The sequence below is a fragment of the Danio rerio genome, chromosome 9, assembly GCF_052040795.2.
Source record: "Danio rerio strain M-AB ecotype USA chromosome 9, GRCz13ab, whole genome shotgun sequence".
In the NCBI taxonomy this organism is placed as follows: domain Eukaryota; kingdom Metazoa; phylum Chordata; class Actinopteri; order Cypriniformes; family Danionidae; genus Danio; species Danio rerio.
In genome coordinates, this window is record NC_141029.1 from 23,357,896 (window position 1) to 23,372,759 (window position 14,864).

General features: G+C 35.6%; 1 protein-coding gene across 2 annotated transcripts in view; it reads right to left on the bottom strand.

Moving 5' to 3' along the window:
• Positions 1-14,864, bottom strand: part of mphosph8 (M-phase phosphoprotein 8) — a 28,411-nt gene that overhangs the window by 9,233 nt on the left and 4,314 nt on the right. The window contains 8 exon segments of one of the 2 annotated variants that reach the window (NM_001126433.2): positions 508-594; positions 718-858; positions 1,830-1,918; positions 2,018-2,140; positions 4,991-5,470; positions 5,561-5,642; positions 8,370-9,395; positions 9,516-9,665. In NM_001126433.2, coding sequence (NP_001119905.1) covers positions 508-594; positions 718-858; positions 1,830-1,918; positions 2,018-2,140; positions 4,991-5,470; positions 5,561-5,642; positions 8,370-9,395; positions 9,516-9,665 — 2,178 coding nt within the window. 2 annotated transcript variants of the gene reach the window in all.

The following is a 14,864-nucleotide window of genomic DNA, read 5'->3' on the forward strand; positions in this document are numbered from 1 at the left end:
CATCATGTTCTGCAAATAAGTACTATGAAATAATAGAAAAACAGGTTTTTAAAACTTATTTATTCAAAATTTCTTAATAAATTGCTAAATACAAATATCAACTAGCACAACCAGAACAAAAACAGTAATATAATCTAATGTTGATATTTTGATCGAAAGAATTAAAAAAATACTACTACTACTAATAATAATGTGATGCTGGAACAATAAAGATGACTGACTTAAATTTTACAATATATAATATTACAACAGAAAGGTTCAAATTGTAATAGTACTTAAATTACACTATTTATGTTCGTCCTATTGTTTTTTCGTCATATTGAATGCCTTCTTAGTGAGCTATTGAGACTTGTTTTTAAAAACAGAGCGAAATTTGCAAACATTCTGAACTTTGCATTCAGGAAGAAAATCTAGATAACTTGTCAACTCAATTAACCATCAAGATTAATCTATAGTTAATTGACAAAACCAATTACTCCTTTCATATCAGTTTAACAACCTTCTCACCTTCATGAGAGCCGTTTCTCCACCCAGAGTTTGAGCATTTACAAAAGCTCCTGCCTCCAGAAGAATGGCCACTGTCGTCAAGAAGTTCTGCACCAAACAGACTGAGTTATTAATAGACATAAACCCAATATTTGACTAAGATGATCCTTTATTAGTGAATAAAGTGAACAAATTATTTTTTTCCCCGAGTAAAACCTTGGTTTTCTCCACCTTGTCAGCAGCATGCATCAGTGCCGTGGTGCCAGTCTTCTGTCTGGAGTTGACCTTTACTCCTTTCTTAATGAGCAGCCTGAGGATGTCATCCTGACCGCCTGCAGCAGCCAGCAGCGTTAAAGACATACCGCTAGAGTCCTGCAGGTGGCAGCAGACATTCAAAACATTCAGAGAGAGTTATTTACAACTTTTAAAACAGCAGTTGTCAAGGTATGGATAAACATCAAACGTCTAGTTAGACACTACTGGTAGATGGCATAACTATTCACCCTTGATCCTAAAAATATCTTTCTGGATTGATTAAATAAATTAAATATTTTAATCATAGTAGCAGGTATGTATAAATGAACTATTAACGATAACATAACTCTGCTAGGCATGTGCAATATTTCTAGCCGCGGATGATATGATCATGATTATTGTTTTAACATTGTGTAAACTGACAATATAGAATGCCACTCATTTGGAAAGTCTAAAAGCATTCGCTCTGTGATGAGGCCCATTACAAAGCAGTTAGAATAATTCATATTATAATCATTTCTAACATCAATTCAGAAGTTTTAAAAGCAAAAAACATCCTCTTATTAGTTTTTTTGTTCGTTTTTGTAGTTAATACTAGTGAATTACATTAATACTGTATGTTTTTCACCAATAAACACATTGAATTAAATCAATAGTCTCAAACTCAATTCCTGGAGGGCTGCAGCTCTGCATAGTTTAACTCCAACCACCTCCAAATCACACCTGGTCTATAGTCTCTAGTAGTCTTGAACACCTTGCTTAGTTGGACCAGCTGTTTGCTTAGGGTTAGAGCAACTGTGTAGAGCTGCGGCCTTCCAGAAATCAATTTTGAGACCTATTAATTTATCAAAGACAGCCCTAAACCAATCAATGCACCAGAACAAAAAACATAATAAAAATTATTACCAAAAAATAAATTAACGATCAAAATGTTTCTTTCAGTATTGTACACCACTAAATTATTAAGTTTTATGCATAATTAGGTTAAGCTTATCCCAGGGATCAGAATGACCCAGTTACTTATAATACAAATTTCAAGACAGACACAGCAGAGGAAGAAAAAAATATACAAGAACTAAGCGGCGCACCTCCTGGTCCAGATTGTAGTCCTCTTTTGAACTAAGAGCACGTTTCACCGCCAAGTAATTCCCGTTCTTCACTGCTTCTCGTAGCTCGGCTAAGAGTCAAAGAGTTAACAAAAAGCATAAGAGGATGAAATTGAAGAATACTTGCAAATCTGCTATTCAGGAGAGGTGTGGGCTACTGTATTACTCACTGGGTGTTAAGGCTAGCGGAGAGAGATTTTCATCCTCTCCATTCAAGTGTTTCTGAAAGTCCTCCAGTGTCATCCAGTCTAGCTTGAGCTCAACGCCAAGATTAAGGGATGGTGGTCCCCTGTCTGTCACACAAAGAGACACACAGTTACTGGTGTTCAGGGATGTTTCTCAAAAACATATTGAGATGCCTGCTATATTAGAAATCACCATGATAGTAAAATGGTCTATCGCCTACACTGGACAAAGGCAAAGTTAGTAAATTTTTTTTACCAACTATAAATCCCTTATGTTATAGATGTGAAGTAGAGAGAGCTAATCACACACACGTTTTGGTCATGTGCTAACTTAGCAAGTTAAGGCGATAATTATTTAATTTCTTTTAAGATATTTAGCATGTATCAATTGACCCTTGCCTTATTATAGGAATATTTGGTTTAATTACAGATCCCAGTTTAGACAATAATACCAAAAGTATGACTTCACTTTCAACGTTATTTGCTATACATCTTATACTGCTCAAGTGGATTTCCTGCAACCTTTAAATCAATGGATAAGGAATCTTTTGTACCATCTTGATTCGGTAGTCCATCAAAAGTTGTAGTCAAAAATTTTTAGCTTATTTGGCAGCTAGTGCTGACATATATAAAGCAAATGGATCCAAACTTAATATTTGCATTTTGACATTTTGTTTATTTGCTTCTCACATTTTTTTTCCTACCTCCGCTTTATCTTATTTTAATTTCTATCTATATTATTTTATTTCTTTATTTTATTTTGTCTACTGTGATTCATTGTGTGTGTGTGTGTGTGTGTGTGTGTGTATATATATATATATATATATATATATATATATATATATATGTGTGTATATGTATGTATGTACAATAGATGAGTGAACATTAAAGAGAACTTTTATTTACTTGTATTGTATGTATGCATGTATATATCATGACATGATGTAAAACAAATTAAAAATGTGCATAATATATTGTAAAGAAATGGTGCAGTGGGTGTCGGGCTCTGTTGAAGTTAAGATAATTTGTCTTTTTTTTTTTTTAATTTTTCAAAATTCTTGTTTTAATGACCAAAATGTTATTAAAAATCAGAAAAAAAGAATCATCATGATGGTTTCTAATAAATTTATAATAATAATTAGAATACATAATATTTACCTAATATTATATAATAATAAAAATGTTTATGGATCACACAAGATGTGCTATAGCTAAATAAAGTCCAAATTAGTACAATAAGATCAAAAGGAGGACAAATAGCAGTGTTTCTAAAACAATTGTGAATTTGATCTAAAAAGATGATATGCCTATTAATATTTATTCAAACTAGATTTTGTCATTATTATTACTATATATAAATAATAATATTGCAGGATAATAAACAAGAATTTAGAAAAAGGATTCTAAACATATAGGGTTAGTGCTACCCCTAACCCTAACCTATATATTTGTATGTATGCATGTACGTACGTACGTGTTTGACCCTGCACAACAATTCCTATTTTAAGGATCAAAATTATTGATATTTCTTATGCCAAAAATCATTAGAATAATAAAGGAACACTGAGTTTTTTTGACAATAGACTCATTTTACATGTTCCATAGAGTTAAGAGTTGAGTTTTACTATTTTTTAATCCATTTAGCTGATATCTAGGTCTGGAGGGAGCACCTTTAGCTTAGCATAGCATAGATCACTGAATCAGATTAGACGATTAGCATCTCGCAAAGAGTTGTGTAAAGATCATGTTCCATGAATATTTTTTTTGTAAATTTACTTCTGCAAATACATCAAAACACAATTTTTGATTAGTAATGTGCATTGCTAAGAACTACATTTAGGCAGATATTCCCAATATTTAGATTTTATTGAGCCCTCAGAGCCCATATATTGAAATCAGTCAAGTATTGCTCCATTAAAAGCAAGCCTTAATGTAAAGCTTATTTATTCAGCTTTCAGATTCAGATAAGTAAAAATGTATGAGTGGTTTTGTGGTCCATGGTAGGACTGCACAATATTGTAAACAATATTTTCATTGGCTGTGAGACTGAGACTCTCTCACTCACACTCACACTCACACTCACACACACACACACACACACACACACACACACACACACACACACACACACACACACACACACACACCGATATAAATGCAATTTCACCAGATGACTTGAATAGCTTGTATAGAATTCATAATTTATATCGATTGAGATGGTTCTATAGGAGAGCATATCTGAATAAAATATAATCAAAAACTGCCAAGCAATGTTTAATACAAGAGAGATAAGATGCAAATAAACAATGATTTATGATTTTCTGGGGAGTAAAAACTATTCAAAGACAGAAATTAAATAATTACTGTATAATAATAACAACAATAATAATAACTAAAATAATCAAATAATTGATTAAATATTAACAGATTTACCCAATTCTTTTAAAAATAAAGTCAACTAATCACTTTAAAAGGAACGTTTACTCACCTGTTTTAAAGCATTATTATAACACTGTTTTGTTTTGAGTAAATAATTGTATAGTATATAATTAATCTACATTTAATTTTTTGTGCCCAAAATGGCTTAATTTGCTTCAAATCATTCCAGTCACAGGCCTTAAAAACATGTGCAAATAATAAACTTTTGCTCTAATGTTAAAATTTGAAAGGACTTCACTATGTTGCTAACTGTAATGTCTGGTCAACTATAATCCAGACTACATTGCAGATCCCTGCGATGTGACTATTGCAGACTTGCACATTGCAGTATTGATGCTAAAACGATATACTGTGCAGCCCCAGTCCATGGTCACATTAGTTTGCAAAATGGAACTAAGCCACACTGTGATTTCAGTTTCATCACTTGTGTAGCTCTAGAGTAAGTTAACAGAATGATGGTGCCTCAAGGCATGATTTTAAAAGTTGATTTAACTTTTAATTGACAGGCCAAGTACAAACCAGGAGTTTTGTCTGAGCGTTCCACAGTCTCCTGAGAGTCCTGATTGTCATCGCAGGTGGTGAAAACCCGTGATTCACTGTCATCCCTCCTTTTCCTCCTCTTGTCCTTCCACCTGGAGTCTTCTGTAGAGTCTGGAGACACGATTGACTCAGCCATAGACTTCCTTTCTAGCTCTTGCCGGGCCTCCTCTGCAAATCTCTGTGCCTCCTCCAGGCGTGCTTTTCTCTCCCGCTGTGCTTCCTCTATTCTTTCTTTCTTCTTTCTCTCCTCTTCTTCGATCCTTTCTTTCCTTTTTCTCTCTTCTTCTTCCATTTTCTCTTTCCTCTTCCTTTGCTCCTCTTCTCTCTGCTCCCGTTGCAATTCCTCCTTAGATTTGAAGGTCGGCTCATCTGATTTTTCACTTTTCTCCAACTCTGATGATCCCTTCTCCTGTTTCTCATCAACCTCCATGGAGATGGGACTCTGACTGGATCGTGGCACTGATTTGTGAAAAATCAAGTCATTAAATCTGGTGATCAAACATTAAATTTAAGAACGAAACATTTACATCAGCTACAAGTGTATTTTACCATCTTTTGTCTTGTCTGAATCAGGTTTGCGTCCCGGAGACTGCTTTGACGGTTTTGTTTTCTTGTCATTTTTGCTGCCACCCTGCAAAAGAAGTTCAAATCACAAATATTACACTGGTTTTCTTATTGATTGTAAGTATCCAACTTGAGGCCTATGGAGCAGAATATCATAGACCTCTCTGTCTTTGATATTCTGTTCTTTAGTTCTCATTTTTGTTTGCAATTTTAAAATTATTTATTATTTCCCCAGAAAATGTGGTATTTTACAATTGAATCAGCATAGCTGGTCTGGTGGCAGTTAGAGATATCACTCAAGTCTGTCTACGAAAAAAGGTGCAGGATGACTTGATATCAAACTAATCGTCACAGTTCTGTAAAAAAATTTGTAATCAGTAATCAGGATTGTCAAAATACTGGATTTCGGTTCTAAAACAAAAAAAAAAGTCCATTTGAGCACTGTTGAGCACATTCTTAAACACTGCTGATTTGCCATTGAGTGATCTACTGATGAATCGTGGCTTTAAAATGTTACAGTGTCTCTGTATTTGTGGTTACACACAGTAAACAGCAGTGAGTTTTGTCGATGACTTTCACAGCCAATCACAGTCATTTCTGTTGAGCATGTGAACACAATGGCAAATCATCGCTCTTTAACGACAGGCTCCACAGTGACCAAATGTACACAAGAAATTGACTTTTTTTCTAACAAGCAGCAATTATTAATTAGTTCCTAATTCATTATTTCAAAATCCAAAGGCTGAGACTTGAATAAACCTTGTGTCAGCTAGACTGAGCTCTCAATTTTCCCTTTTATTCTAGAATTATTAAAATAATAATATCTAAAACATTGTTGATGGGGCTCAAAATGAAATGTTTTGCTTGGTAGTACTAATGCTTCTAACTTTAGATGCACAGACCAAAATTTAGGTGCACCTACCAAAAATTATGAGCACCGTTACAACAAGTTTTATATTCACAGATTTATGGCATTTGAAATTAATACTAATCAAACCAAGCAAATAAAAATCTGCATGCGTCCACTGGCCCTTCAAGCACTGCTTGACATGAATAAGATGAACAGAGATTAGAGCAACAATATCTGTGCTGGGTTCTTATGGGTGGTATCTGATGTTGCACAGATGATATTGTCATATAATTTGTTATTTGCAATCTTAATAACAATAACAGTCTTTTCGTGAACTGCAGTTAATCTTAGTAAATGCAAGCCATTTTGCAATGGTGTATGTGGTTTTAAATTTTACATATAGCTGCAACTTGCACAGCTGACAGCATCCTGATGATTAAATTAAGAATTTAACAGAACCTCTCACAATAAAAATGTATAGATTTAGTGGCAAATACTTTTAACTACAAACTGGCTTTTTTTATCCTTCTCGCCAGTTTTACGGTGAATGGCTAGTCATTTTATAGCAGACTTTAATCCACTGGAAGTCCTTTATCCACTCTTTGAAAAGTGTAAATGATTGATTAACATTCAGCACATGATCACTAATCAGACGTGCCATTATTTGTAACTTTAGGTGGTTTCTAAAAAAAACTGTCTATGTAATTTTCATTTTCTTATCTTCAGCTCTTTACATTTTCGTGGTTGTAGCTTCCGGTCATCTGAACTTGACTGAGTGATTGACATAATTGAGTTTTTGGGGTTATTCATAGCAGGGGTCCGAAATTTTATCTATGCGACCTTAAAATATATTTGGGAGCATTTCTGCAAGTGCTTAAAATTGTTGTGTGCGACCAGTTTTTACTGCAAAATGTTCACCGCATGCACGGATTCGGGAGACATTCACACAGAATGCATCTCTAAGCTCTTTGTCTGCACTTGGAACGCAAACGCAGCGCTCAGGAATGGTTTAAAACAGTTGTCATGTCAACTTGCTGCAGTAAACAAATCCAAGTCCGTAATGCTTGCCCCGCCTTCGCGCTCTTCTTATTGGCCCACCACTGCTCTAGCACTGAAAGTGAATGATTGGTTAATATAAGCTGTCAATCACTCAGTCAGTGCTCAGCACTTAGTCAGAAAAATTGTAAAGCGCTGAAGATGAGAATGAAGAGAACACTGACAGATTTTGTTTTAGAAACCATGGCATCTAAAGTTACAAATAATGACACATCTAACTAGTGATTATGTGCTGAATGTTAATCCACCATCTACACTTTTCCAAGAGTAGAAGACTTCCATTGGTTTCAAGTCGGTTATGAAAAGTCTGTGGAATGGAGTTTTCAGGTAACTGTTTGCCACATCTAGCATGAGAGCTTCTGTTTAATCCTTCATATAATCGCCAGATACTGCCTGCCGTGCAAGTGGCAGATATATGTCAAATTTAACACCACGTACACCATCGCAAACGGGCTTGCACTGAATAAACTAATATCGCTACACTTAAAAAGACCGGTATTGCTATTAACATGTATGCATATAATAAGGTACAGTATGTGTCAAAGGCATCAGTGCAATATCAGACAGCACTTGTGAGAACAGCACAGTTATACCGTTAACAGATTCATGTATCATATGTATAAAACTTGTAGTAACGGTGCTCATAATTGGTGGGTGCGACTAAATTTTGGCTGATGCGCCTAAACTTTTAAAGTTAGGAGCACCGGTGCTACCAAGCAAAAAGGTTAATTTCGAGCCCTGCATAGTCTGCTGAAAGTAAACCGATACTATCGAGCTACCGTTTATAACGGAGCTCAAAATAAATAAAAAAAAATAAAGTAAAAAAATAAATAAAAATACAAAAATAAATAAAGGAACATGGTCTACAAGAGCTTTGTTAATACGTACTTTTGGTGTTGCGATCTTGTTCTGGTCCGCTTGTCTTCTTGGTGCTCGATCTTTCGCCTCACAGTTCAACAGGAACTTCTCAAAGAGGTTGGAGGCACTAGCTTTGTCACCAGCTTCTTCCTTTGCCTCGTCCTCTCTGGGTTTGATGGGGGCTGTTGATGCTGTGGAAGATGAGGAGGAGGAAGATGCAGAGGAGAGCCTCTGAGAAGACGGAGCAGCTTCTTGACTTTTGCTTTTCACCTTTGCCTTGGGTGCGGATGCTGCCGCCCCTGTGTCACTGGAATCAGGCTCTTCTTCACTACGAGAAGACTTGCTAGTGCTCTTGCTACCAGTAAGGCTCTTGATCTTGTTCAAACCAACGTCTTTGGCCGCTGCCGAGGAAGCCTCTGGTTTTTTAGGCTTCTTCTCTAGTATCAGGTCTTTGAAACCCTGCAGCTTGATGTCAGACTTGTCTTTCTTCTGCTTGGCCTGCTTGAGGTCGCCTCCACTTTCACTACGAACAGGTTTTTCTGTGATTTTTGTTGTCGTTTTGAAGGAATCATTTGTTTCTGTGTTTGTTGTATCATCTGTGTGGGACTCAGATGGCGCGTCACTCTTCTCATCTTCGTCTGAAGAATCAATCTCTCTTTTGGACTTGATTTTCTTTTTCTTGCGTTCCTCTCCGCTCTCTTTTTTCACCTTTCCTGCATCTTTAGGCTTGTCAAGCTTCTTCTGTTTCTTAGGAGTAACTGGGACATCCTCATCATCAGAGTCAATGAACCTCTTCTTGGTTTCTTTCTTAGAAGGTGCGGGTGAAGGATCCCTGCTCTCCTCTTCATCAGACTCAGGCGCAGGCAGAGGCTTGTCCTCTCGCCATTTTTCCTTCTTTTTCTTCTTCTTCTTCTCTCTCACAGACATCTCATCATCCGAGTCCTCAATTTTCTTCTTTTTCTTCTTCTTCTTTTTCTTCATAGGTGACTCTTTGGGTTTCTCTTTATCGCTGTCACTCTCAGAGTCGGCATCAAACAGGTCACTCTTCATCGGAAGCTTCAGGTACAATAGACATAAAATTAGCATTCAAAAGGACTTAATCAAGCAAACCAGACTTTACATTGTAGTAGCTCTTGGAAAAACTGTGCTTATATGAACACATCTTAAGGCTCTTACCATAGCAGGTTCTTTTTTTGGCTTCAACTCAGCCAGAGCCTTCTTGTAGGCCAGCAGCACCTCCTTGCAGTCGTCCAGGTGCGCTTCAGGTTCCCAGGTGTCATCTTCCGAGGAGTAGTTCTTCCATCGCACCCTGTACAGCACCTCTCCCTACAAAAATATTCAAGGGCTAAGATTATAAACTGACGGTTCCAATTTCCACCAGAATTTCATGCCCACAACGCATGGTAAGCAGAGTGGAGGGGGATATCAAGACTTCCCCCAAATGCATGCTGCTGTTCACCACTGCGTGCATCAAAATGAATATATTTTTGCTGGATTTGCAAGCACAAAGTATAAGGCTCACACAATTAGAATTTAACAAAAAAAAATCAATGCCATTAATTAACCGTTTGCATTGCGTCTAAATATTTATTTATAAACTTTAGACTCCCTTTCCATTTATTAATCTGATAATTAACTGTACCAGACACAAAACATCACTTACATATTCTGACATTCCTATGCTTACTGAAACAGCTATTAGAGATGAGAAGAACCATAAGAGATGACAGATGTCGAGTTCGCAGAGGTCAAGAGTGATTTACTGAGGCTGGTCAGTTTAATGCTTACAATAAAGGAGGACATGGCTCAACTGAAACTCCTATCAAATTATTGCAATCAAAACATGAAGTTCGGGAGACTTATGAGGAAAGGAGGATGTTCTTCACTGATTAGGAGCCATGACCTTGGAAGAGTAGACCTTGGACGACTTGCCCAAGTGCTGATAAACAAATTCTTTGCTCTGCTTAATTGCAATTCCCTTCACATATATCCTATGATTGTGGAGATTTATCACTGTACAACAAGAGTATAACCATAGTTTGTAAAAGAGAACTTTTTTATTTTTTTATTTCTTTTTCTCTATTTACATTTAGTGTTGTTTCATTACAATGTTTTGGTCAACATTGCTATAAGCAGTAATAAATGTATATTTTAATCTAACTAAAAAGGCCAACATCTGTGTTCATGGGCATGAATACTGTATAAAAGGCTGGAGCATACAGACCAGCAGCACGCTTAAACAGACTTCTATACATTGTAAGTCTTATAAGCCCCTTGGTCATATTGGAGAATAAGGTAAAGGATTTAGTTTTGTTCTTGTTTTATTCATCTTTTTCACTGGATTTATTTTGTTAATAAAAGTATTTTTTTTTATTAATCTTCTTCCTGGAGTGATCAAAATAACTTGTGGTAAGGTATGAATCTAATTATTCCTTAAAAGACACTTAGTCCTAAACAAAACTCTATGAAATATAGTTAAAGGGGATCCTGGTACTTTTTTTAATTAGAGTATTAATTAATAGCATTTATTAATCTTAGCTCAAGTTAATTTTAAAATTTACCAATGCATTATGAAAATAATCAACCTGTTGATGCTGTTAATGGCCTGTAAACAAACATGAACACTTTATTACCTAACATTAATAAAGATTAATGACTGCTAGAAAATTCTTCATATCTTTTTTCTGTTAATGTTTGTTAACAAATGAACTTTTATTGTAACGTGTAACCAACAAAATTATAAATATTAATAGTTATCCAACATTGATTTATAATAATAAGAACCTTAACATTGGACAATGCAGTCACTAACATGAATGAACATTGAGCCCTAATTATTCAACAATTTACATTAGATCTTTGTTAAATGTTATCAAAAACAAAATTGATCATGTTAGTTCCAGGTAGAAAACATTTTAAAAACGCATTAGTAAATAAAATTAACATCAACTAAAATTATTAAAAACCACAAAAGTATTTCTCATTGTTGGTTTATGTTGACTAATGCTGTTTAATTAAGTTAACAAACCAAACAGTAAAGTGTTACCTATAATGCTGAGATTTAATTATCCAATGCTACTGTTCAATTTAACACGGCAAACACTCACGTAAATAAAAGTAAACATTTGGCTTTCAGCTATTAAACAGTAGTCAGGCTGTAGTGTCACATTATCACTAGTGTCGTGCACTACATGACAGACAGATGAGAAGGGGGATGTTTATAGGACGCATTAAGGCAGTAATTAATGCTTAGCAGATGCATCCCAAGCGCCACAGGTTAGTTTCAAAGGGAAGTTCATTATCCGCTGCGTTGCTAAGTAACAAACACAGCCGATTCCCTGCTCCTCTCATTTCCTGCGACTTTGGCTGGAGGATTAATAATAGCTGAAGATCAAAGGCAAATGATGCTTTATCCAAAATGACACAGTGCACAGGCTTCCTCTGCTCTTTTTTGCCTAATAGTTTCAAAACACTGGTGACCAACTTTTTATGGATGTTGTATGAATTGCCACATTGTCTTAAAGGGCCATGAAACCCCCTCGTTTCAGCAGGGTGTTTTCACACCTCTACTTTGGAAAAAGTCAGAAAAGTGGGTTTGTCCAGCTCTGTTTAGGGGGGAGTGTCGAAGGAAGAAAAGAGGCTTGGTGTGGGAGTGTCTATTTGGGCACGCGCGAGTTTCATAGTCAAAACACACCCACAGGGGACAAAGTGACTGTGTTTACATGCACATCTGTAGTCGAATTATTTGCCAAATTTTTAAATGTTGGACTTTAACTGCAGTTTGGCTCTTTCATTCAGGGAATTCATTGATGTCCCTCGTGACAAACGAGATATTTGATTCGAGGAACTGCTGTAAGCGTGTATTTTTCATGCAATGTTTGATAACGCACGGCGAATGAGAAAAAAAAAACTCAGCATTTCCCGGAAATTTAGATGCACACAGCAGGTAGCGTCAGAAAGCCGCGTGTTATTCCGGTCACAAAATACGGTGAAAATCCAACACAAGGTTATAGTTTGGTTGTGGTGCTAACATGTTTTCACTCGGTGCAATAGTTTGTTCGTTACGAACAAACTGAAAAAACAAAGAGCACTGGTCGCTCACTTACCAAATCTGTAGAGACAGGACAATCACCAGCAACTAGAGCCGCGTCTTTATTAAGAGAAGACTACAAGCGAATCCAGATCTCAGCGTTTGCAGATGAGAATAGCTCTCAGGTAAACAATAATCCTCCTTAGACACGCAAGTTATTGTTGTTGAGCGTCGCGTACACTGTTTATCCACGCATGACTCCAGCTGAGCTCTCACAGAGAGAAAATGAAAACGAAACTTAACTGCAGCAAACTATAAAAGCAACACTTGACGCTTGTTTTGCCAACATAACGTGGCGTCTCTGTCGTCTAAACACTGTGACAGTAAAGAATATTAATGAAGTTGCACAATAGAGCGCGCTGATTGGTTTGAACCAAGCTTTACTCATGCATTAATGCATCACACTGTAAGACATAATAAGGCACACTCTGGCACAGACGTCCGGTCTGCATGCTGGAATACAGGCTATTATGTCATGGCTGTGACGAAGCTTCAAAAATTTGTTTCAAACCGGAAGTACGAATTTGCTTGAAATAACGCAAAAACAACCAATTTACACTTTTAAGTGAAATATAGGTGTCCTAATAGTGTTTTTAGCAGTGTGGGACACATATACGACTTTCAACAGCTCAAAAAATGTGTTTTGGTGTTTCGTGACCCTTTAAGGCAAGACATGTCATGTAAATAGGGCTCAAATAAGAAGTAGCATTCATCATATTTCCCCATTTGACTGAATACATTATTAATGGCAATAAAAAGGTATTAGAAGTTTTCTTAAAGAACACATTTAAATACGGAAATTGGGCATTATTAAAAATTAGGGGTGTTACGGATCATGGTACGGATCAATATCTTTGATTCGTATTGATCACAACCCACGGTTCGGAACTTGTGACTCGTGGATTAATATATTTTTTCCTTGTAGTATTTAAAACTAATATTAATATTTATCCTAAATTTGTGACGATCACAGACAGATGGCCTCTCACGTCATTCAAAACACATGTATGAAAGCATTTAGGCTTTCCTGTAAAATGTAATGATGACGGTAGAAGTTGTGTAGGTTATTCGGCATGTGGTGGGTTTCATTAACGATGCTTTCTGTTACTACTCGTTTAGCCTGCATTAATGCATTTAGTGTAAGCTGCACGATTAATCATTAAAAGATTGGGATCTTTAAATTATAAATGATGGTGATTTGCACGTTTATTAATCCTTCAAATCGATGCATTTTAATCTGTGTTCGAAAAACATAAAAATCAAGAAAGAGAGAAAGAGATAGAGTCTTTAGTCTTTTGAATTAGTTATGAAGTTACAAACAGTCAAATACCACAGAAATATTGCGACATAACAGTTTATACATGAAGTTTTATGAGTGAATAACTGAAAATGAGACTAAAAATAAATATGGGTTGCACAAATTATAATGTTAGATCTCTACATTTACCGTCATCAGCAACAGTGGTAGTAATAGGGAATTTTTCACAGTATATTATTTATATTTATTCAGCTGATTAGTTCTTTATTTTATTTTTAATAAAATTACAGGTTCTAAGTTCTGTTTCTTAAAACCAAAAGTGTCTCGCAGTGCTGTTTTTGTAATAAATGGAAAGCAAATTACATTTGTCTCCTTCCATTTTTGCTGATCTGAAAAACAGTGCGATCCATGACTAAAAACCATAATGTGACCCGAGCCGTGATATTTGTGATCCGTTTCTCCACTATCAAAAATAAACATTGGATAAAGTTACGTTCGAAATACTGGTTTAATTACATATATTGTGTAAATTAAATCCCAAAAATACCATCATTAATTTTTTTTGATTCTTATATAAAGAATTAAATATTTTAAAGGAGGGTATTTTAAGAATTTATTTAGCAAAATACTGAGAACAGCCAGAAAAACTAAAATTCTGAATGATCGGTGAAACAACATGTTAATTAAGTATGAACACATCCCTGGTAAAACCTTGAGAATAGAGAGAGATATTAATAAAACTGCAATGAGTTTGGACTGTGTAAGTGCTGCCAAATTGAGTATTTATGGCAAAGATTACAGACAATTACATTTAAAAATGTGGGGTTCTTTATTCGGATTAAAATATGATAAAACAAATACAGATGGGCTTGTTTTTTATTTAATCCATATATAACTGATCAATATATTTCAGTAAAATGCAACCAATATTTTAGGTTTATCCATATTTTCCCCAAATTTTGGTTGACACCAAACATTTTTAGAGTATTTTTGATGTTAACTATCAATTGCACTGTGGAAACACTTTACAAAAATCAATAAACTGACAAGTGGGTGGAAAAAATATATAATTTTTGCCTACAGTTTCACCTTAGTGTACAATACACTGCAGTAGGTTAGTGATTTTTCAAAAGTCTTGGCTTAAAGTGCTACTTTCCTTCACAACAGCCTTTGTGCA